General features: G+C 53.8%; 1 protein-coding gene across 3 annotated transcripts in view; it reads left to right on the top strand.

Moving 5' to 3' along the window:
• The window catches only part of VPS13A (vacuolar protein sorting 13 homolog A), a 2,314,464-nt gene that overhangs the window by 1,652,715 nt on the left and 637,641 nt on the right, over nt 1-24,108 (top strand). For all 3 annotated transcript variants that reach the window (XM_085633365.1, XM_085633382.1, XM_085633374.1), the window contains one exon: nt 5,470-5,613. In XM_085633365.1, coding sequence (XP_085489491.1) covers nt 5,470-5,613 — 144 coding nt within the window. The remainder of the gene's footprint in view (nt 1-5,469; nt 5,614-24,108) is intronic.

Raw genomic sequence — 24,108 nt, 5'->3', positions numbered from 1 at the left:
TGTGATCTTTCAATTTAGTATCTCAAGATTACAATGGTATTACAACAGCAAGCTCAGATCCCACCGCTGCCACCAATGTGAGAAGTTGGCCTGATGTATGATGTCACTAGTTCTAGTGTACACCTTATATCATTCCAAACAACCCTTATGGTGATTGGTTATAAAGTCAACCTTATAGACCAGCTATCCTAGTGGTAGCATGGACAAGAGCAGTCTTAGGCTAAACTCTGAATGGCATGTGAAGCCAGCTGTGATACCATATATAATCCCTTGAATACCAAATGAAAGGACACCACAACAGATATATATATAAAATAAAGTGTATTTATTCTAGTCAAACCCTCAGCACTCTTTATGAGATTAGAGGTAAGTACAACACAGTCTTATTTAAGCATACATTAAGTCACACAGGTAAGTAATACAGTTAGGCCCTAGGGGCCACGCAAACCATATACTAAAGAAGTGGTATAAGGACCACTGTCACGGAAGTAGGATAGGCCTAGGGTATCGCTGGGGCTACACTACACTAGCAACAGTTAGGAAGTGGGAGGCCCACGGGATTCAGGTGCAGAGTGGAAACACTCACGCGTAATGCGTAAAAGTCGATAGAATTACTAGCAGTTAGAAATTAACAGTTTAGGGACACTTCTGAAGCAGCTAGAGAGTCGAGACTCGGAAACTAGACCCTAGGATAGTCACTACCCTTGTGAGCACCGAAGTACCCAAGTTACCTAGCCCACGGACTGCGGGTGCATAGGTGTGAACTTGCGTCGGGTTTCGTCGTGGACTTCTATGGATGCCTGAAGGAAAGTTGCTGACAGGCGGTCAGTGAAGAGTGTCCGGTGGATCCCAAGGCTGGGATCAAGAAGAGAGGAAACCTGCAAGCAGAAGGGACAGAGTCAAGGTCACTAGCCAGTGACCACGTGGAACTAGGAAGGAACCAGGCGATGTCGTGAAGATTGCTGGTGAATGTGAAGCTTGTCGCTGCAGCCACGGGGACCAGGAAACGTCGAGGACGACCAGGACCAGGAGGCGAGCTTTACCACGAAGGCTCTTGCTGTCGGCGGCGTCGAAGTTGAACTAGGACTCACCAAGCCTTGGCAAGCGGAACCCACGAAGAACGGAGGACTTGCTTCTGGTGCAGACCAGGAAGGTCTGGGGTGCTTCTTCTTTGCAGAGAAGCGGGAGCCAGTCTGGAGGAGCCAAACCAGCGCTGAAGATTTCAGGGTGCGTCGTCACAAAGGCCACTAGCCAGCGGGCAAGCAACCGGACAGACGCGGCAAGCAGGAAAATGCAGAAGGGCCCCACGCAGGACTCGTGGAGTGTGGGGGGCTGATCTTCGGTGCAGATGGTGCTTGGGGTTGGGGCTTCTCAATCCCCGGCGCACAACTTCGAGGGTGCCTCAGAAGCTGCGCTTGAAGATACTAGCCACTTTTCCCAGGTAGCCGGTCCCACGTCTCTCGTCGCCTCCACGGATCTCAGCACAGCTGTGGATGTGGATCAGGGTCGGAGAAGTCTGGAAGTCAAGGCTCTGGTCGGGCTCTGCAGTCGGTCCCTCGTAGAACTTCAGCAAAGCTAAGGGTAGTCTCTTGATGGTGCCTGTTTGCACAGGGTAGCCACTCCTTGGCCACAAGGGAGATTCTTCAGTCTTCTTCTTTCGTCGAATGTCGAAGGTCCAGAGTTTCTGTTCAAGTTGCAGGTTCAGGATAATCTAATCTCCTGGGGCCCAGCTACCACTCTTATCCAAATCTCGGGGGCTGGGTTACCTGCTAGGTCACGCCTTATGGGTGGGACCTGGGAGGGGGGTGGTTACACCCCCTTCCCTTTGTCCAGTTTCGCGCCAGGACTGGGGCTGGAGTGCCCCAGCACCGGTTTGAACTGGACTATGCACGGGACACCTTGTGTGCCCCAGGCATGTCTCATTCTTTTCATCCCTCCCTGCCCCAATACACTAAGGCCTGTCTGGGGTGGTGCTCGCACCTCCCAAGGCAGGAAACCTATTGTCCAAGCCTCCCTTGCCGGGATCACTCCCAGCAGCAGGAGGTCAGACTCGTGTCTGTGGCAGCAGCATCCATTTTGTGATGCTGGGGCTCTGGTTAACTTTAACCGGGTAAGTAGGTTACAACATGTCTTCTCCCTCTAGAAGGGAGGGATGATATCCTCATCCCCAGAAATGGGATGGGGGTATTATTCCAAAGTGTTAGACACCTTACACGACATGTTTTGATAAAGCCAACCCATAGTTACCATAACCGTTTAAGATTTTAAGGCACTTTAAGAGTATATGGTAGGCTATATCATAGAACAGCTATAAGGACATGGTTCCGAAAGCTGCAGACAGGCTCAGCTCATGCTAGAGCACCATCTCACATGTTACCAAGCACTCTGCCTCCAGGATTGTTAAGGCCTGCCATAGGAGTGGCTGATAGGTACAAATGTGTCTATATGTAAGTTAGGTATAGGAATACTACACCTAAGCAAGGAGTGATTACACTACCTTGCCCCAGCTGAGTGATCAGCCAGTTGTGTCATAATGTAAGGCCAGGCCAGGGGTGGCATAGTACATGCTGCAGCCCCTGGTAGGCCTAGGGTACACCTATGCCCTGGGTACCTAGGGTACACTGTACAGGGGCCAATAAGGTGATCCTATCCAAATGGGTTATGCACCTAAAGTACATAGTATCAATTTAGAGAGAGAACAGCAGGGCTGTGGGTCTGATTAGCAGGCCCACAGCCACATCTAAGTCGAAAACCAGTAAAGCAAAAGCAAAAAGTGGGGGTGAACATAGAAAGCAGACCCTACTCTCCTACACCCCGCGTGGTGAAGTGCCGCCTCGCCACATCCGAGGAGAACAGGAGCCCACTCCGCCGCCCGCAGCAGAAAGGATAAAGTCCCGGGTCCCAGGAGGGGGCCCGGGTGAACAGACGTACGGGCCGCGGTCGGGAAGCAGCCTGCCACAGAAACTTCAAGAGAGGAGACGGCCCCGGTACAAGAACACTCAAGACCGTCCCGGTGAGTGGGGCTGTAGTCCTGTCGTGAGGGGGTGGTTCGAGGCATATTTTTGGTGCTTGCCCCCTTCCATTGTGCCTCGACCATTGTTCACAGAGGAGGTGGGCTTCTCAGGGCACAGGGGTGCCAGCGTGCTTGGGGGCTTCACAGCGGCGCCGCAGTTGCGGGCCGCTGCAACGTCTTGACAGGTCCTTTGGTCATTTCTGAGTCCCGGAGCAGAACTCCAAGGATCAAGGCACAGTGTCGGTGCTGATGGTCACAGCTGCCCCGCCTGACAGTGGGTAGCTGCGACGGTGGGGGCCGTTCTAAGTCCCGGAGTGGGGCTTTCGCGGCAAAGTGAGTGACAGTACCAGGGGTTACTGATTTTCACAGCGGCGCCGCAGTTGCGGGCCGCTGCAACCCTTTGGGGCGTAGTCGATTCCCAGAGTCCCTGAGCGGGACTCCCATGTTCGCCGTGCCCGTCTTTTTCAATTCTACAGCTGCCCAGCAATTAGTGGGCAGCTGCTACGTTTAGGAAGTTCAGTGAGCCCCCTTGCTTTGCTGCATACGCATCCAGCCCAGACATTCTGGACATTGGGCATTTCAGCCCCCTGTGAGAGGCCAGTTGGCCTGGGTCCATTTTAATGTGTGTGCCCCCAGATGGGGTACAATGTGTTTATATCTAACTTGATGCCTCCCCTGATTGATGCGTAAGGTTATGCGAATGGGGTTTAGATCTCATATGTTTATGCTGGTAGTTACATAATGTCTGGATGTATGACGTTACAACGCATGCTTTTACACCGCATGCCGTTACAACGCATTTTTTACACCGCAAGATCTGTTACAACGCCAGCCTTTACAACGCATGCTTTTACAACGACGTACACTAGATGGAGTGCTGACATTAGAAATGTATAATTTACTATTCTAACTCCAGTCCACGTTGCAGTAGGGAAGGTGTTTGGATAGTAAAACTACACTATTTCTAATGTTAGCACGCCATCTAGTGCATTTCGTTGTAATAGCATGCGTTGTAATGGCATGCGTTGTAACAGATTTCGCGTTGTAATAGTTTCGTTGTAATGGTAGTGCGGTGTAAAAGTTGCGTTGTAAAGGTTGTTCACCATAATGTCTCTATGCTTGTAATGCCTACTGTGATGCTAAGTGTCTAATGCAGTATGCTAATGGTTTTTAGATCTCAGATGTTTATGCCTTCAGTAATTGCATACTGTGTTCTAGGCCTAATGTGATTGAGTGCGTAGGGTGTTCCTAACTTTCTCCAGTAGTTACGGGTTGTGGTCTACATCTATAATTTATGCTACGGTTAGTGTATGTTCTACCTTTGCTAATCCCACTTTGTGATTGTCCTGACAGTGGCCCAATTGGCGCTGTCCTGTGTAAATAGTCCCCTGTAGATATTGCCCAGTGCCAGTTGGCACAGTGTATTTTATGTGATTATGATCTAATGTGTTTATTATAATACAAAGGCTATTTGTATATATAACCTTGTGTGGAGTTCCTTTTGTGGGGTGCCGGGGGTGTTGTTGCTGTGTGCGCGGGCAAACACTTTACACATTACCTCTGTGATAAGACTGACTGCTCGTGCCAAGCTACCAAGGGGGTGAGCAGGTGTTATCTCTGGCGTGTAACTTCCTTACCCTGACTAGAGTGGTGGTTTCTGCCTGGCTTTGGCGCAAGCCTTAGCCAACCAGAAATCCCATTTCTAACAGTGAGAAAAAATCTTTTAATGGTGGCCTCACCAAAGAGTTGCTAATGACTTTCAAAAAAGTCTCCATGCCCCAGCTACGTTAGTAAGAGCAGCCGGGAAATGTTACCACACTGTGTTTGTTGATATACACTGTTTATTTCTGAATTATTTTCAGGATTCTCTGCATCAAATATAAAGATAAGAAGAGGGGCCAGTCAGCTTACTTGCACAAGAAACCTTCCAATGCTAATGGAAATTACATACGACACAAAGCCCATATGATCCTGGAAACCCCCAGATTTAACAAAGAACTTCAAGCTATTCTTCTCTGTCTACACCACAAAACTGTATTCCTCCTGCTTAAAAAACTAAGACTCGTCCCATCACTCATGTCATTTCTTAAGAATCTAAAAATCCCCTTCTTCTCGATATACCTTCCTTGTTAGTATTGTTGAAATTCTTTGTGCTATGATTTTCTATGCGGCACCCAAGAACCTCTGGATTATATATAAAAAGAACTTGTGAATAAATTAATAGTCCCTAAATTAATGTTTGACAATACCCATTGGCTTTGTCAAAGCCTGTTAAGCCTGTTAATGAGGTGTCTTCATAAGACTCTTCTTAAAGTGTGTTCTACTGCATGCCGGTGTGAAGTACTTTTCCAGGTAAGAGCTTGCTGTTTTTATGTAAAATCTGTATTATTTTTGCATTAGCTGGATTGGGATGAACATGTAGTCTTAAAGAAGTTTATCATTTTTTTTTGTTTAAGGCTTGTTTTACCCCCAATAATATGGATATGAAAATTATACAGACTGACACTCCTATAAGGCGAAATTACTTGCCAGCTTTGAAAGTGGAATACAGTGCATCAGAACATCAGAAGTCCATTAGATTGCAAGTGTACAGAATACAGGTAATGTTTGCATTAGTAAATGTAACTATATTAAATCCATGTTTACCTACTTTATAAACATCTCAGCGTCTTTTATACATAGATTATTTGTATGTTTATGCTATCTTAAAATTTAAATCAGTACTTCTTAATGAAAACCTAGGGTTTCAAACTCTGCATGAACTTCAAGAACCAGAAATGTGTTACTGTGTAGGAAAGTGGGTTTCTGTTGCAGTCCCCCCCCCACTTTTTGCAAGACTACTGAAGCACTTTTTCTTGGTGTGCCCTGGGTCCCTGCCAACCAGGTGCCCAGGACATGTGTTCTTTCCCCAAAACGAACCCAATTGGCATCTCTGGCCAGAGGTCCGCCCCTGGTAAATGGTACCACAGGTACCCAGGGCACTGTGACCAGGGAAGACCTCTAAGGGCTGCAACACTTATTGTGGCACCCTTAGAGGCCCTGTACCTTTACACACACACACTGCCTTTGCAGGCTGCGTGTTTTGGTGCAGAACAAAGTAAAGAGTCGACATTGCACACATCCCTTAGTGCCATGCCTACAACCTATTGCCCTGGCATAGATCAATCACCCCTCTAGCTGGGTGCCCTATGCCAGTGTTGAGGGTACAGGTGCACGAGCCCTGTACCCCTACCGTGTCTAAGTCCATTCTTAGACATAGTAAGTGCAGTGCTGCCATTAAGAGTATAGGGTGCTGGGAGCTTGTCATTACGAACTCCACAGCACCGTAATGGCTACACTGAAAACGGAGAAGTTTGGTATCAAACTTCTCAGCACATTAAACCCACACTGATGCCAGTGTGGGATTTGATGAAAAATGCACACAGAGGGCATCTCAGAAATGCCCCCTGAAAACGAACCCACCACTAATGTCCAGTCTGAGTGGCTGCTTTCAGCTGCCACCACCAGACATATTTCTTGACCCCTGGGTCGAGAGCCTGCTGCTCTCTGGGGCCTGAAACAATGACCATCCTGGGACGAGGTGCCAAGTCTCCTCCCCCAGGATGGGCAAGCTTCAAAGGCATGCCTCCTTTGTGAGCCTCCCCTGACCATTTGCTGCTTTCAGCAACTGGTCTCCAATGGTTCTACCCCCCACTTTGGGCGGAAGAGCCGGAAGGAGAAACAAGTGAGGGAATGAGGTGTGCCCACCTCTGCCAACTCCACCCCTCAGGTGGGGGAGGCGAGGTGAAGCACAACTCTGAGTCCCCTCCATTTTGAGGATGGGGGGACCCAACCAACCAGGGACATGCTCCTGCCCCCCTCCCACTGGAGGGTGGCACAATACGGGGTGTACCCACACCAAGGAAAGGACCCATTGGTCTCTGCCCTTTACCTACCTGTAACGCCCCTAAAACTAGTATTTAGGGGCACCCTGAACCTTGCTTCCTCAGATCCAGCCTGACAACAAGAAGAAATGAAGAAGGACCGAACAGCCGTGCAGCCAGCTAACAAGAGGAAGACGCCCACTGACTTGGCCCCAGCCCTACTGGCCTGTCTCCCCTCGAACCTGCTCCGGCAAAATCCCAGTGTGTCCTGCAGCCAGCAACCTCATAAACCCCAGAGGACCTGCCTGCCTTCACTTCTAAAGACTGCTTCTCCCGTGAACACCGGATTTGATCAACTGCAACCTCTGGCAGCAGCCAGAGACCGCAAATCCAGCCCACTCTGCACCTGCAGAACCCAGCCTGAGCTCGAGCAGAAAAACACCACAAGGAGGTCACCCCGGCGATCCTGACCCGAGATCCAGCGACCCCTGACCTGCCTCAAGCTGATGCCTGCAGCCTAAATCCAGAAGGCCCCCCTAACCGCGATCAGGAACTGGTAAGAAGATCTGACCCCAAAAGGCACCCCTGCACCCGACGCCCCACGGCCTTGTGTGCCCAAACCGACTGTGCATAACCAACCCTTAACTTCCCAACTTACCTATCCAAGTGATGGTCGCACCCAGACGTCCTTCGTCTCCATGCCTGCAGTGCTTTTGCTAACTGGAGGTTCTCCATAGAAAGCAACAGGGCACCCAACATCGAAACAGCACTCTGCACCCGGCCGCCTCAGTGCCACTGAGGGTGCACCTTTTGTGCTACTTTGTTTCCCCATTTGCCCTGACCTTAACCCCAGGAATTTTGCTCCCACAACCCAGTGGCCTGCTTGCCAGCAGCCACCAACCAGAGGCCCTCTATCCCCCATTGGATAACATAGGGCCTCAACACTCTGCACCCGGCCGCCCTAGTGCCGCTGAGGGTGCAACAACAGATCTGAAAGAAACACGTTAGTTAGATTCCTCACCTTAGAATATCCCCAGGCGTCAGACTGGATCCGGAAGATTTTTCGTCAGCAATACCCCTTGCGCGTCGCTAGGCGTCGTCTGCGGCTCCGCGTCCATCGTCGGCGTCATGCGCCGGAATGACGTCGTCTGAGTACTTAGACGCCGCCCTCGCGCGCTGACGTCAGTTCTTCTTTTTTCCGCGCCAGTAAGCGCAGATCTGGGAGAGCTACCCCTTTTAGTCTTTTTTGACTAAGTTATTTGATCCTTTTTGATCTTGTCTCGACTCCGGTAGGATGCCTGGTTTTAAAGCCTGTGCTGACTGCAACCGCTTGATGTCGGTTACGGATCATCACCGCCGGTGCCTTTACTGTTTGGGCCACGACGCGGAGTCGTGTTCGGACTGCAAGGCCCTGACCTCGAAGGCTAGACGGGAGCAGTCCCGTAAGCTTCTCGAGCTTCGCCACTCGGCTCCGCGCCCCTCTCGATCCCGGTCCAGGAGGAGGTCCAAGGATCGGTCGCGGAGCCGCAGCCGACGTCATCATCGATCGTCTGGCTCCAAGTCTTCGGGTAAGTCGAAGCACTCCAAGAAGTCCAAGAGGCGACACCGCTCTTCGGACTCCCCTCGCCGGTCGCGCGACTCGGCCGAGGGTCAGGGTGGTTCCACCCCCACGGCTCCAGCAGAGCCGCAGGCGCCGCGCAGGTCCCCATACCCGCCGGTCCCTGGGACTGACGCGACGCCGGCGGAAGTCAGTGCCTTCCTCTCGGCCATGAGGAACCTGGCTCTGCCGTCGGCGCCCGCTGGTGCGCCTTCGGGCCCCGCGGACCCGACTGGACAACCTTGCATGCCGGCGGCTCCGGCCTCGACGCCGCAAGTGCACGAGGGACCCGTCCCTGCCGACGCCGGTCGACCTCGTCACGCCTCCTCCGCCGGCGTCGACACCGGATCCACCTCCGACGCCGGCTCCGCTCGGCGTCGTGCCCCAGTTCAGCCCCGCTCCGGACCCGGCGCCGTTACGGCGTCGATGGACGCTGCGTACGGCGCCGTTGGAGACACATTATGTCTATCGTCCGGCTCCGATCCTTCCTCCTGTTTACCAGGAATCGGATGACGGGGGCGAATGGGAGGGGTCCGAGGTCCCTATGGCCGTTCAGGCTCAGCTGTCACAGGACTGGGCAGATGAACTGGTGGAGGCCAGTGGTCTGGATACCTCACCAGACACTGGATTCATCTCTCCTCCGCCTGTGGCTTCGGAGGAGGGTGCAGCTTTCTCTGTGGTGCTGCGCAAGGCGGCCGCAGCCCTTGGGCTCGAGCTGCCTGCCATGGCTGTGAGAACTAACGTTCTCACTGAGGTGCTTCAGTCTGCAGCAAGCTCCACTGAGCCTCTGCTGCATTTCAATGAGGCCCTCATTGACGTTCTGCAGGGCACCTGGTCCAAGCCCTCCACAGTTCCTCCTGTGGACAGGAACGTCGCCAGGCGCCACCGCCCTGCTCCGGGCGACCCCAGTTTTCTGTCCCAACACCCTACCCCCGAGAGCCTGGTTATCCAGGCCTCTACCTCCCAATCCTCCTTCCCGACCGCTCCGCCGGACCGGGATTCCAAGAGACTGGAACAGTTTGGCAAAAAGTTGTTCTCCTCCCTTAGTTTGGGCCTGCGGTCCTTGAACACCGCCTGTCTTTTGGACCGTTATTCCCACTCTCTGTGGGATACGGTGGAGGACGTGCTGCTCCTGTGTCCGGAGGAGGTCCGGACACGACTTACCCAGGCTCTGGCCGATGGGAGGGATGCAGCGCGACATGCTATCAGATGTGGGCTTGACACTACGGACTCGCTGGGTAGGGCGATTTCTACTACGGTGGCGCTTAGACGTCACGCCTGGCTGTGGTCCACGTCCTTTTCGGGAGATGTCCAGAGCACTCTCATGGACATGCCCTTCGATGGCACTCGCCTTTTTGGTGAGAAAGCGGACAGTGCGCTGAATCACTTTAAGGACTCCCGGGCTACGGCCAAGTCCTTGGGCCTCTCGGCCCCGCGGTCGCAAACTTCCGCCTTTCGCCCCTTTCGTGGCCAAGGAAGGCGTGCCTCCTCACGTCCGCCTAGCCACCAGCCGCAGAACCAACCTGCGCGTGGTCGCGGACGTGGTTTCCGCCGAGGCGGTTCTGGAGGACGACGCAGTCAGCCCACATCCACCCCGGCAGCATCCGCCTCAAAGCCTTCCTAGTCCGAGCTTTCAGGCCCATTCCACGCCAGTGGGCGGCAGAGTTCGCCATCACCTGCTCCACTGGCGGTCCATCACATCGGACAGGTGGGTGCTGCAAATCGTCCGAAGGGGCTACTCCCTCCCCTTCAAGACGACCCCTCCAGCCATGCCACCGCAGCACCACCGTATCTCGGGGGATCATTTGAATCTTCTCCACGAGGAAGTTTCGGCCCTCTTGGCCAAGGGGGCCGTCGAGCGCGTTCCGAGCCCAGAAGTAGGTCGTAGTTGTTATTCCCACTTCTTTCTGGTTCCCAAGAAGGGCAAAGGGGGCCTACGCCCTATCTTGGACCTATCTTGGACCTCCGGAAGGAAAGGTTCAAGATGTTAACTTTGGCTCAGGTTCTAGCTGCCCTAGACCCGGGAGACTGGATGGTAGCGTTGGACTTGCAGGACGCATATTTCCACATCCCCGTCCTGCCGGCCCACCGGCGTTACCTGCGGTTCACGGTGGGTCAAGAGCACTTTCAGTTTACCATGCTCCCCTTCGGCCTTACCAGTGCCCCTCGGGTGTTCACGAAAGTGATGGCGGTGGTCGCAGCTCATCTGCGCAGATCAGGGGTTCCAGTCTTCCCCTATCTCGACGACTGGTTGTTGAAGGCGGGCTCGCCCCAGGCAGTCGGCTCCCACCTCCAGACTACGGCGGATCTCCTGCATTTGCTGGGGTTTTCCATCAACGTGCCGAAGTCACACCTGAGTCCCTCTCAGAAGCTCCTCTTCATCGGAGCGGTTCTCGATTCGGCGCAGTTCCGGGTCTATCCGCCGGAACAGCGGGTCCGGGATATTCAGGCCCTGATTCCCATCTTTCGGCCTCTATCCTGGGTTTCGGTCAGGCTAGTGTTGCGGCTTCTGGGGCTGATGGCCTCCTGCATCCTACTAGTGCATCACGCCAGGCGGCGCATGCGGGATCTGCAGTGGAACCTGAAGTTTCAGTGGGCCCAGCATCACGGCAACCTGTCCGACCATGTCTTGATCTCGGAGGGCACTGCACAGCAGTTGCGGTGGTGGCTCACGGACCGCGATTGGGTCACGGGCAAGAGCCTCTCCCTTCCCCAACCGGAGCATGTCGTAGTGACGGATGCGTCCCTCCTGGGATGGGGTGGCCATATGGGAGAGGCGGAGATCAGAGGCCTCTGGTCTCCGGCGGAGTCTCGCCTCCACATCAACCTGTTGGAGTTGGGAGCGATCCGACTTGCACTGAAAGCCATCCTTCCCTCTGTCAGGGGAAGTGTCGTGCAGGTGTTCACGGACAACACCACCGCCATGTGGTATTGCAACAAACAGGGCGGGGTGGGGTCGTGGACCCTTTGTCAGGAGGCTCTGCGCCTCTGGACGTGGCTGGAACACCAGGGCGTCACCCTAGTGGTTAAACATCTGGCGGGCTCTCTGAACGCCAGAGCAGACGAACTCAGCCGCCGGTGCATGATGGATCACGAATGGCGTCTGAACTCCGAAGTGGCGCAAGGTCTCTTTCAGCAGTGGGGAGAGCCTTGGTTAGATCTTTTCGCCACCGAAGAGAACGCGCAATGTCAGCAGTTCTGCGCGTTGGAATTTCCAAGGCGGCACTCGCTCGGCGACGCTTTTCGTCACGAGTGGAGTTGCGGTCTGTTGTACGCCTTTCCGCCTATACCACTTCTGCCCAGAGTGCTGAAGAAGATCAGGCACGACCGGGCCCAAGTCATCTTGCTGGCTCCGGATTGGGCACGAAGGTACTGGTATCCCGAGCTACTCAGTATGTTGACCGCTCCTCCGATACGTCTGCACCTTCGGGAGGATCTTCTGTCGCAGCAGCAGGGGACGGTCCTCCACCCGAACCTGTCCAGCCTCCACCTCCATGCGTGGAGATTGAGCGGCGGCAGTTGATGCCATTTGACTTGCCTCCTGAAGTCTGTGATATCATTCTGGCAGCCAGGCGTCCCTCCACAAAGACGGTATACGCCTGCCGGTGGAACAAATTTGTGGCATGGTGCACAGCAAAGGCTGTGGATCCCCTTTCCGCCCCTCTTTCTGAGGTTCTCCCCTTTCTTCTTTCTTTGGCCCGGCAGGGCTCTGCCCTGGGCACCTTGAAAGGTTATCTTGCTGCCATCTCTGCCTTCTTGCGGCTTCCTGATCAGCCTTCTCTTTTCAAGTCCCCTGTAGTTACACGCTTTCTAAAAGGCATTACTCACACGTTCCCTCCTGTCCTTTTTGTAATGCCTCAGTGGGACTTGAATCTTGTTCTCACATTTCTAATGTGCGCTCCCTTTGAGCCTCTTCATAATTGTCCTCTTCGTCTGCTGACGCTTAAGACTGCTTTTCTGGTAGCCATCACCTCGGCTAGACGGGTGAGTGAGCTCCAGGCTTTATCATCAACGCCTCCTTTTCTCTCTGTTCATCCGGACAAGGTTGTCTTTCGGCCTCGTCCTTCCTTTCTACCGAAAGTGGTGACCCCCTTTCATCTTGGGCAGTCTGTCACCTTGCCCACCTTCTTTCCGCCTCCGCATCCTTCCAAAGAGGAAGAGAGGCTCCACCGTCTGGACCCAAAACCTGCGCTCTCCTTTTATCTGGACCGCACAAAGCAGTTCCGGGTGGACGACCAACTTTTCGTTGGATACGTGGGTGCTAAGAAGGGAAAAGCTGTGCACAAACTGACCATCTCTCGGTGGGTCGTTTTGTGCATCAAAATTTGTTATTCCTTGGCAAAAAAGGACCCTCCTGTTGGGCTGCGCGCCCATTCTACTCGGGCCACGGCGGCTACTACTGCTTTGGGACGTGGTGTCCCTTTGCAGGACATCTATCAGGCGGCAACGTGGGCTTCGCTACACACGTTTGCCAGGCATTATTGCCTTGACAGCCAAGTCCGGAGGGATGGCTTCTTTGGCCGTTCTGTCCTCCAGGACTTTCTGGTGTGATCTTGGTTCGCAGACCACCGGGGATGGTATTGCTTGGGTATCTATTCTAAGGTGAGGAATCTAACTAACGTGTTTCTTTCAGATGAACAAGTTACTTACCTTCGGTAACGATGTATCTGTAAGAAACATTAGTTAGTTAGATTCCTCACCGACCCACCCATCCTCCCCGTTCTGCGAACTGACATCTAGGGTTAAGGTTATCCTTTTCAGGCCCCTAGATTTTATTTTTGGCACCAGTGTCGGTCTTTGCATGGCTCTGCGTTCCTGGCGCGGAAAGCTATGTACAAGAACTGATGTCAGCGCGCGAGGGCGGCGTCTAAGTACTCCGACGACGTCATTCCGGCGCACGACGCCGACGACGGACGCGGAGCCGCAGACGACGCCTAGCGACGCGCAAGGGGTATTGCTGACGAAAAATCGTCCGGATCCAGTCTGACGCCTGGGGATATTCTAAGGTGAGGAATCTAACTAACTAATGTTTCTTACAGATACATCGTTACTGAAGGTAAGTAACTTGTTCTTTAGGGGGTTAACAGGTAGGTAAAGGGCAGGGACCAGTGGGTCCCTGCCCTTGGGTGGGTACACTCCCTATTCTGCCACTCTCCTGTGGGAGGGGGCAGTAGCCTAGTCCTGATTGGGCAGGGCTTCCCATCTTCAAGATGGCGAGCACCCGGAGATGTGCTTCACCTCGCCTCCCCCACCTGAGGTGTGGGGTTGGCAGGCTGGCACATCCCCTGTCCTTACTTGGGGCTTCAGGCCAGTCTTCCCACCAGAGTGGGGGTCAGAACTGGTGGGGGCCAGTTTGCTGGGTACAGCAAGTGGCCTGGAGAAGCTCACAAAGGCGGCATGCCTATGAAGCTTCCTCCTGCCCATCCTTGGGGAGGAAACCTAGCACCTCACCCAGTATGTGCATTGTTGCAGGCCCAGGAGAGCGGGGGCTCTCCACCCAGGGGTCCAGCAACATGTCTGCTGTGTGGCAGCCTAGGCAGCCTCCCAGACCAGACGTGGATTTGTAGGTTAGGTTTCAGGGGGCATCTCTAAGATGCCCTCTGTAGTGCTTTGTACATTAAATCCCACACTGGCATCAGTGCGGTTTTAATGTGCTGAGAAGTTTGGTACCAAGCTTCTCAGTCTTCAGTGTTGTCATTATGGTGCTGTGGAGTTCGTGTTTGACGAGCTCTCAGCACCATATACTCTTAAATGGCAGCACTGCACTTACAGTGCCCAGGAATGGACCTGGGTACTGTAGGGGCACAGGGTTCATGCTCCTGTGCCCACACCACTGGCATAGGCCACCCAGCTAGAGGGGTGGCTGATGTATGCCAGGGCAGTGTAGGTTGTGGGCATGGCACACAGGGATCTGCGCCATGTCAACTCTTTGTTTTGCCTTGTACCCAGACACTCAGCCTGCAAGGGCAGTGTGGTTGTGTTGGGGTACAGGGCCTCTAAGGGTGGCACAACAAGGGCTGCAGCCCTTAGAGGCCTTCCCTGGTCACAAGGCCCTGTGTACCTAGGATACCATTTACTAGGAACTTACATGTGGCCAGGGTTTTCCAATTGGGGGTTTTAGGTTTTAGGGAAGGAACTTAGGCCCTGGGCACCTGATTGGCAGGAGTCCAGGGCACACTAAGTCAAAGTACATTTAGCAATTCAGCAAAAAGTGTGGGCATACCATGCAAGAAAGATGGCACTTTCTCACACCTGTCCTACCACGTCCTGATCTCGGAAGGCACTGCAAGACAGTTGCAGTGGTGGCTCACGGACCGCGATTGGGTCAATGGCAGATCCCTCTCCCTACCCCAACCGGAGCACACAGTTGTGACAGATGCGTCCCTCCTGGGATGGGAGGGCCACAAGGGAGAGGCGGAGATCAGAGGCCTCTGGTCTCCGGCGGAGTCCCGGCTTCATATCAACCTGTTGGAGCTGCGGGCGATCCGGCTTGCACTGAAGGCATTCCTTCCCTCTGTCCGGGTAAGTGTAGTACGGACAACACCACTGCCATGTGGTATTGCAACAAACAGGGCGGGGTGGGTTCGTGGACCCTTTGTCAGGAGGCTCTGCGCCTCTGGACATGGCTGGAACATCAGGGCATCACCCTGGTGGTTCAACACCTGTCGGGCTCTCTGAACACCAGAGCGGACGAACTCAGCCGCCGGTGCATGATGGATCACGAATGGGGTCTGAACTCGGACGTGGCGCAAGGCCTCTTTCGGCACTGGGGAGAGCCTTGGTTAGATCTATTCGCCACCGAAGAGAACGTGCAATGTCAACTCTTAGAGACTCTTTTTGTCGCGAGTGGAGTTGCAGTCTGTTAAACGCCTTTCCGCCTATACCACTTCTGCCCAGAGTGCTGAAGAAGATCAGGCTCGACCGGGCCCAAGTCATTCTTGTGGCTCCGGATTGGGCACAAAGATACTGGTATCCCGAGCTACTCAGTCTGTCAATCGATCCCCCGATTCGACGGCCTCTTCAGGAGGACCTTCTGTCGCAGCAGCAGGGGACGGTCCTCCACCCAAACCTGTCCAGCCTCCACCTCCATGCGTGGAGATTGAGCGGCGGCAGTTGATGCCATTTGACTTGCCTCCTAAAGTCTGTGATGTCATTCTGGCAGCCAGGCGTCCCTCCACTCAAATGGTATACGCCGGTAGGTGGAACAAATTTGTGGCATGGTGCACAGCAAAGGCTGTGGATCCCCTTTCCGCCCCTCTTGCTGAGGTTCTACTCTTTCTTCTTTCCCTGGCCCAGCAGGGCTCTGCTCTGGGCACCATCAAGGGATATCTTTCAGCTGTTTCTGCCTTCTTAAGGCTTCCTGATCAGCCTTCTCTTTTCAAGTCCCCTGTTGTAAATAGATTCTTGAAAGGCATTACTCACATGTTTCCTCTTGTCCCCTTTGTGATGCCTCAGTGGGACTTGAATCTGGTGTTAACTTACCTGATGTGCGCTCCCTTTGTGCCACTTCATAACTGTCCTCTTCTTCTCCTGACTCTCAAGACTGCTTTCCTGGTTGCCATCACCTCTGCCAGAAGAGTGAGTGAGCTCCAGGCCCTTTCATCTAAACCTCCTTTCCTTTCTGTCCATCCGGACAAGGTTGTTCTAAGGACTCGTCCTTCTTTTCTTCCTAAGGTGGTTACTGCCTTTCACATCGGGCAGTCCATTACCTTGCCCACCTTCTTTCTGCCTCCCTCGAAAGAGGAAGAGAGGCTCCACCATCTGGACCCAAAATGTGCGCTCTGCTTCTATCTGGACCGCACAAAAGAGTTCCGGGTGGACGACCAACTCTTTGTTGGCTACGAAGGGGCGGGCAGTGCACAAGCTGACCATCTCTCGGTGGGTCGTTTTGTGCATTAAGGCCTGGTATTCCTTGGCTAAGAAGGATCCTCCTGTGGGGCTAAGGGCCCATTCCACTCGGGCCACAGCGGCTACTACTGCCTTGGGACGGGGAGTCCCTCTGCAGGACATCTGTCAGGCAGCAACGTGGGCCTCGCTACACACGTTTGCCAAGCATTACTGCCTGGACAGCCAAGTCCAGAGAGACGGCTTCTTTGGCCGTTCCGTTCTCCAGGACTTCCTGGTGTGATCTTGGTTCGCAGACCCACCACCGGGGTTGGTATTGCTGGGCATCCATTCTAAGGTAAGGAATCTAACTAACGTGTTTCTTTCAGATGCACAAGTTACTTACCTTCGGTAGCGATATATCTGTAAGAAACATTAGTTAGTTAGATTCCTTACCGCCCCACCCATCCTCCCCGTTCTGCGAACCGATATCTAGGGTTAAGGTCATCCCTTTCAGGGCCCTAGTTACATGGCACCAGTGTCGGTTTCTTGCATGGCTCTGCATTCCTGGCGCGGAAAGCTATGTACAGAACTGACAGCGCGCGAGGGCGGCGTCCAAGTACTCCGACGACGTCATTCCAGCGATCACAACGCCGACGACGGACGCGGAGCCGCAGACGATGGCTACCGACGCTCAAGGGTATTGCTGACGAAAAATCTTTCCGGGTCCAGCCTGACGCCTGGGGATATTCTAAGGTAAGGAATCTAACTAACTAATCTTTCTTACAGATATATATCGTTACCGAAGGTAAGTAACTTGTGCCACCCCACCGCTTAAAAGGTAACCTTTTAGTTCCTATATTTAACCATTGCAAAATCATGTTCCAAGCAAATGACACAACCTTGGCCATGAATGACCATCTCTTTACTACTTCTAGACATTTCTCCTCTGACTCATGACCACCCCCATTCGGGCAGTTCCCCACAGACTGTGCTCACATCGCCTTCTGCCCCTACTCCAGGCAGTCCACTAGCCAAACCACTTCACTTGACTCCTTCACTCTCCACCCAGTCTGTCGCTAATAACAACCCCCTTTCTTTGGAACTCATCTACCCCCAACCCCCTCAACACCACTTCCTCAACATCTTGTCTTTATCAAAATAAATTGTCACCCTCGCTCCTCCAACCTTTCGTCTAACCTGTAGGAGAGTAGGGTCTGCTTCCTATGGTCACCCCCACTTTTTGCTTTTGCTTTACTGGTTTTCGACTTAGATGTGGCTGTGGGCCTGCTAATCGGACCCACAGCCCAGCTGTTCTCTCTCTAAATTCATACTATGTACTTTAGGTACATAACCCAATTGGGAAGGATCACCTTATGAGTCCCTGTACAGTGTACCTTAGGTACCCAGGGCATAGGTGTACCCTAGGCCTACCAGGGGCTGCAGCATGTATTATGCCACCCCTGGCTGGCCTCCCATCATGACACAACTGGCTGATCACTCAGCTGGGGCAAGGTCGTGTAATCACCCCTTGCTTAGGTATAGTATTCCTATACCTACCTTATATATAGACACATGGGTAACCTGTAAGCCACTCCTATGGCAGGCCTTAACAATCCTGGAGGTAGAGTGCTTGGTAACATGTGAGATGGTGCTCTAGCATGAGCTGAGCCTGTCTGCAGCTTTTGGAACCATGTCCTTATAGATGTTCGATGATCTCGCCTACCATATACTCTTAAAGTGCCTTATAATCCTCGCAGTTATGGTAACTATGGTTTGGCTTTATCAAAACATGTCGTGTAAGGTGTCTAACACTTTGGAATACTACCCACACACCATTTCTGGCGATGAGGATAGTATTCCCCCCTTCTAGAGGGAGAAGACATGTTAAAATCCTACTTACCCGGTTAAAGTTAACCAGAGCCCCAGCATCACAAAATGGATGCTGCTGCCACAGACACAAGTCTGACCTCCTGCTGCTGGGAGTCCTTCCAGCAAGGGAGGCTTGGACAATAGGTTTCCTGCCTTGGGAGGTGCTAGCACCACCCCAGACAGGACTTAGTGTATTAGGGCAGGGAGGGATGAAAGAAATGAGACACTGCCTGGGGCACACAAGCTGTCCCATGCATAGCCCCGTTCAAACCGGTGCTGGGGCACTCCAGACCCAGCGCGAAGCTGGACAAAGGGAAGGGGGTGTAACCACCCCCCTCCCTGGTCCCACCCATAGGAGGGATCTAGCAGGTAGTCCAGCCCCCCAGATCAGTACAAAAGGGGGAGCTGAGTCCCGAGGACTTTAGATTATCCTGAACTGAAACTAGACACAAAACTCTGGACATTCGACGACAAGAAGACTGAAGAATCTCCCTTGTGGCCAAGGAGTGGCCACCCTGTGCAAGCAGGCACCACCAAGCGACCTGCCATTTGCTTTGCCCAAGTTCTACGAGGAACCGACTGCAGAGCCCGACCAGCGCCCTGATTTCCAGACTTCTCCGACCCTGATCCACATCTACAGCAGAGCTGAGATCCGTGGAGGCGACGAGAGACGTGGGACCGGCTACCTGGGAAAATTGGCGAGTAGCTTCCAGCGCAGCTTCTGAGGCATCCTCGAAGTTGTGCTCTGGGGATTGAGAAGCCCCAACCCCGAGTACCATCTGCACCGAAGATCAGCCCTCCACACTCCACGAGTTCTGAGTGGGGCCCTTCTGCATTTTCCTGCTCGACGCGTCTGTCCGGTTGCTGGCCCGTTGGCTAGCAGCCTCATTGACGATGAACCCTTGATTTTCCACCGCTCGTTTGGCTCCTCCAGACTGGCTCCTGCTTCCATGTGAAAGAGAAGCACCTCAGACCTTCCTGGTCTGCACCTGAAGCGAATTTCGATTTCCGCGTGGGTTGCCTTTGCCAAGGCTTGTTGACTCCAATCGGGACGTCGACTCCGCCATCAGCAAGATCCTTCGTGGGACAGCTCGCATCCTGGTTCTGGTCGTCCTCGACGCCTCCTGGTCCACGTGGCTGCAGAGACAAGCTTCAAGACATCACCTGTGTTCTGCACGACATCGCCTGGTTCCTTCCTGGTTCCACCCGGTCACTGGCTAGTGACCCAGACTTTGTCCCCTCTGCTTGCAGGTGTTCTTCCTTTAAGATCCATCCTTGGGTCCACCGGACATCTTCCTCCTGGCCGCCTGCCAGCATCTGTTCTTCAGGCATCCATAGGATCCAGCGACGACACCCGACACATCTTCACACCTATGCACCCGTCTCCTGTGGGTGAGGTAACGCGAGTACTCTGGTGCTCCAGTGGATATTGACTATCCAAGTGTCTAAGTCTTTAGTTGCTTCCTCCTAGTTACTTTGGAAGATTCCTTATTCTCCCTATTTCTAACTACTACATTCCTATTGACTTTAATGTAACCCGCGTGTGTGTCTCCACACTGCACACGCTTCCCGTGTGCCTCCCACTTCCTAACTCTTGGTAGTGTAGTGCAGCCCCAGCGATGCCCTAGTCCTACTCCCTGTTCGTGACGTGGTACTTATACCACTTTCTTAGTATATGGTTTGCGTGGCCCCCGGGCCTAACTGTATTTTCCTGTGTAACTTAACGTATGCTACTTAAGAAATTGTTTGTACTTAGACCTCTGAACTCATAAAGAGTGCTGAGGGTATATGTTAGAATAAATACATTCTACTTTTATATATACCTGGTGTGGTGTCCTTTCATTTGGTATTCAAGGGATTGTGATGGTATAACAGCTGGCTTCACATGCCATACAGAGTTTAGCCTAAGACTGCTCTCTTCCATGCTAGCACTAGGATAGCTGGTCTATAAGGTTGACTTCACAACCAATCACCATAAGGGTTGTTTGGACTGATACAGGGTGTACACTAGAACCAGTGACATCATATATCAGGCCAACTTTTCACATAACCCCTCTCCCTCCTCCCCACTCCATTTTCATCTTACATCACATCCCATTTGCTAGGTTAATCCTGCCCCTCCCGTCCTCTTTCCCCACATACCCAAATATCCCCATCCCTCCCAAATTAACCAGCCAACTTAACTCCCCTACACTGACATCTGTCTCCCAACTACTCTATATTAACTAGCCAGTCTCCCTATCCAAGCACTCCCACTAGTTTGCCTACCCCCTACATGATGGCAACTACCCACTCCTGATATATTATCCCTTACCCTTCTCCCCTCACATGCTTCCCTTTTCCTTCCTCTTTTTCCCTACCACTGGTACATCTGAATCACAAGTCTAGCTCAAGACCTTAATCGAAAGTTCAACACAAGCGCCTACTCTCTCCTGGGTTCTGAATGCCCCCTTCTCAGAACTCCTGTCCTCTTTACCACATCTGACAAAGAACATCTTTGCCCTAACACAAGCTTTCTCTCTGCTCAGCAATTTGCTTGCAAACCACAAATGTTGCCTATAACAGCATCAACAACCTTCTCTGAATAGAAGCATGCAAAGGTTGAGTATTTTCAGAGACAACCACTTCCCTAGACCCAATCGGATGTATGCTTCCCTTGACCAGAAAGACCTGTGCACTCAAATCCAAAGCTACAAACATCCCAAATACATCGACAAGCACCCACACAACAAAGACCATGGCTACCTACCATTTTCCCTCATCATCATGAACTTCAGATTCCCTGACCCACATCACATAACCACATAAAATCACTTAAATCTTATCCAAGTGCCCAATGCACCCCTGGACACCCTCTGACTAAATTCACCAGTTGCCCTCACAAATGCATGCTTAATGACTGCGGTTCAGCAGCTAAATACTGCCTTGATATTTTGAAAATGATCAGGTGTTTCAACCTGTACATCATGTTTATTGAAATCTATTTCAGTAATGCCACAAACACTATACTGGACCTTCTTCTACCTTCACTCTACTCTATTCTTTGCTTCTCTATCAGGAAGATACACAGTCAGGGTTTAAAAGTCATTTAGAAAAACTCGGTAAGCTGCAGGCTCCTTCTCTTGAATTGTAATCACGCCTTCAAGTGTATATCTCTGGAGGAAATATCCTTCTCCACTGCTTCCCATCTCAGTGATCGTTATATCTGAAAGAAACACGTTAGTTAGATTCCTCACCTTAGAATATCCCCAGGCGTCAGACTGGATCCGGAAGATTTTTCGTCAGCAATACCCCTTGCGCGTCGCTAGGCGTCGTCTGCGGCTCCGCGTCCGTCGTCGGCGTCGTGCGCCGGGATGACGTCGTCGGAGTACTTAGACGCCGCCCTCGCGCGCTGACGTCAGTTCTTCTTTTTTCCGCGCCAGTAAGCGCAGATCCGGGAGAGCTACCCCTTTTAGTCTTTTTTGACTAAATCTTTTTGATCATTTTTGATCCTTGTCTGTCGACATCTGGTGCCGGTAGGATGCCTGGGTTCAAGGCTTGTGAAGATTGTCATCGACTGATGTCGGTGACCGATCACCACCGCCGGTGCCTCTACTGCTTAGGCCTCGACCACGACGCGGAGTCGTGCAACGACTGTCAGGCCCTGACTTCGAAGGCTAGGCGGGAGCGGTCCCGCAAGCTTCTCGAGCTTCGCCACTCGGCTCCGCGTCGTGCGCGATCCCGGTCCAGGAGGAGGTCCAAGGATCGCTCGCGGAGCCCTAGCCGACGCCACCATCGATCGTCGGGCTCCAAGTCGTCGGGTAAGTCCAAACACTCAAAGAAGTCCAAGAGGCGACATCGCTCTTCGGACTCCCCTCGCCGGTCGCGCGACTCGGCCGAGGGTCCAAGTGGTTCCACCCCCGCGGCTCCGGCGGAGCCGCAGGTGCCGCGTCCGCCCCCATACCTTCCGGTCCCTGGGGCTGACGCGGCGCCGGCGGAGATCAGTGCCTTCCTCTCGGCCATGAGGAGCCTGGCCCCGCCGTCGACGCCCGCTGGCGCGCCTTCGGGCCCCGCGGGCTCGACTGGGCGACCTCGCGTGCCGGCGGCTCCGGCCCCGGCGACGACTCCGGTCTCGACGCCGCAGGTCCCCGCGGGGCCCATGCCTGGGCCCCAGTCGACGCCGGTTGACCTTGTCACTCCTCCACCGGCGCCGACGCCTGAACCACCGACGCCGTCACCGGCGCCGCCGACGCCTGTGACGCCGACGCCCCAGTTTAGCCCTCATCCGGACCCGACGCCGGCACGGCGTCCGCCGACGCCGCATCCGACGCCGCTAGAGTCCTACCATCTCTACAGTCCGGTTCCGATCATTCCTCCTGTTTATCAGGAATCGGAAGAAGGGGGCGACTGGGAGGGGTTCGAGGACCCTCTGGCTGTTCAGTCACAGCTTTCTCAGGACTGGGCAGATGAACTGGGGGAGGCCAGCGGGCTGGACACCTCGCCAGACGCTGGATTCACTTCTCCTCCGACCGTGGCTTCGGAGGAGGGTGCAGCATTTTCTGTGGTGCTGCGCAAGGCGGCTGAGGCCCTTGGGCTCGAGTTGCCTGCCGTGGCTGTGAGGACCAACATCCTCACTGAGGTGCTTCAAACCTCAGCAAGCTCCACTGAGCCTCTGCTGCCGTTTAACGAGGCCCTCACTGACGTTCTGCAGGGCACCTGGTCCAAGCCCTCCACAGTTCCTCCTGTGGATAGGAACGTTGCCAGGCGCCACCGCCCTGCTCCGGGCGACCCCAGCTTCCTGTCCCAACACCCCACCCCCGAGAGTCTGGTTATCCAGGCCTCTACTTCCCAATCCTCCTTCCCGACCGCTCCGCCGGACCGGGATTCCAAGAGACTCGAGCAGTTTGGCAAGAAACTGTTCTCGTCCCTTAGTTTGGGCCTGCGGTCTTTAAATACCGCCTGTCTCTTGGACCGTTATTCCCATTCCCTGTGGGATACGGTGGAGGACGTGCTGCCCCTGTGTCCGGAGGAGGTCCGGACGCGTCTTACCCAGGCTCTGGCCGATGGGAGGGATGCAGCACGGCACGCCATAAGATGTGGGCTTGACACCACGGACTCGCTAGGTCGGGCGATTTCCACCACGGTGGCGCTCCGCCGCCACGCCTGGATGCGGTCCACGTCATTTTCCGGGGATGTCCAGAACACCCTCATGGACATGCCCTTTGATGGCACTCGCCTGTTTGGTGAGAAGGCGGACAGTGCGCTGAACCGCTTTAAGGACTCCCGGGCTACGGCCAAGTCCTTGGGCCTCTCGGCTCCGCGGGCGCACACCTCCGCTTTTCGCCCCTTTCGTGGCCAAGGAAGGGGCGCCTCCTCACGTCCGCAAAGCCACCAGCCGCAGAACCAACCTGCGCGCGGTCGTGGACGTGGCTTCCGCCGTGGCGGAAATGGAGGCCGACGTGGTCAGCCCACATCCACCCCGGCAGCATCCGCCTCAAAGCCTTCCTAGTCCGAGCTTTCAGGCCCATACCACGCCAGTGGGCGGCAGAGTTCGCCATCACCTGCTCCACTGGCGGTCCATAACATCGGACAGGTGGGTGCTGCAAATCGTCCGAAGGGGCTACTCCCTCCCCTTCGAGACGACCCCTCCAGCCATGCCACCGCAGCACCACCGTATCTCGGGGGATCATTTGGATCTTCTCCGCGAGGAAGTTTCGGCTCTCTTGGCCAAGGGGGCCGTCGAGCGCGTTCCGAGTCCAGAAGTAGGTCGTGGTTGTTATTCCCACTACTTTCTGGTTCCCAAGAAGGGCAAGGGGGGCCTGCGCCCTATCTTGGACCTCCGGAACGTCAATGCCTTCCTCCGAAAGGAAAGGTTCAAGATGCTAACGTTGGCTCAGGTTTTAGCTGCCCTAGACCCTGGAGACTGGATGGTAGCGTTGGACTTGCAGGACGCATATTTC

Source organism: Triturus cristatus, chromosome 2_1 (genome assembly GCF_964204655.1).
Source record: "Triturus cristatus chromosome 2_1, aTriCri1.1, whole genome shotgun sequence".
Classification (NCBI taxonomy): domain Eukaryota; kingdom Metazoa; phylum Chordata; class Amphibia; order Caudata; family Salamandridae; genus Triturus; species Triturus cristatus.
This window is presented reverse-complemented; position numbering and strand designations above follow the sequence as displayed.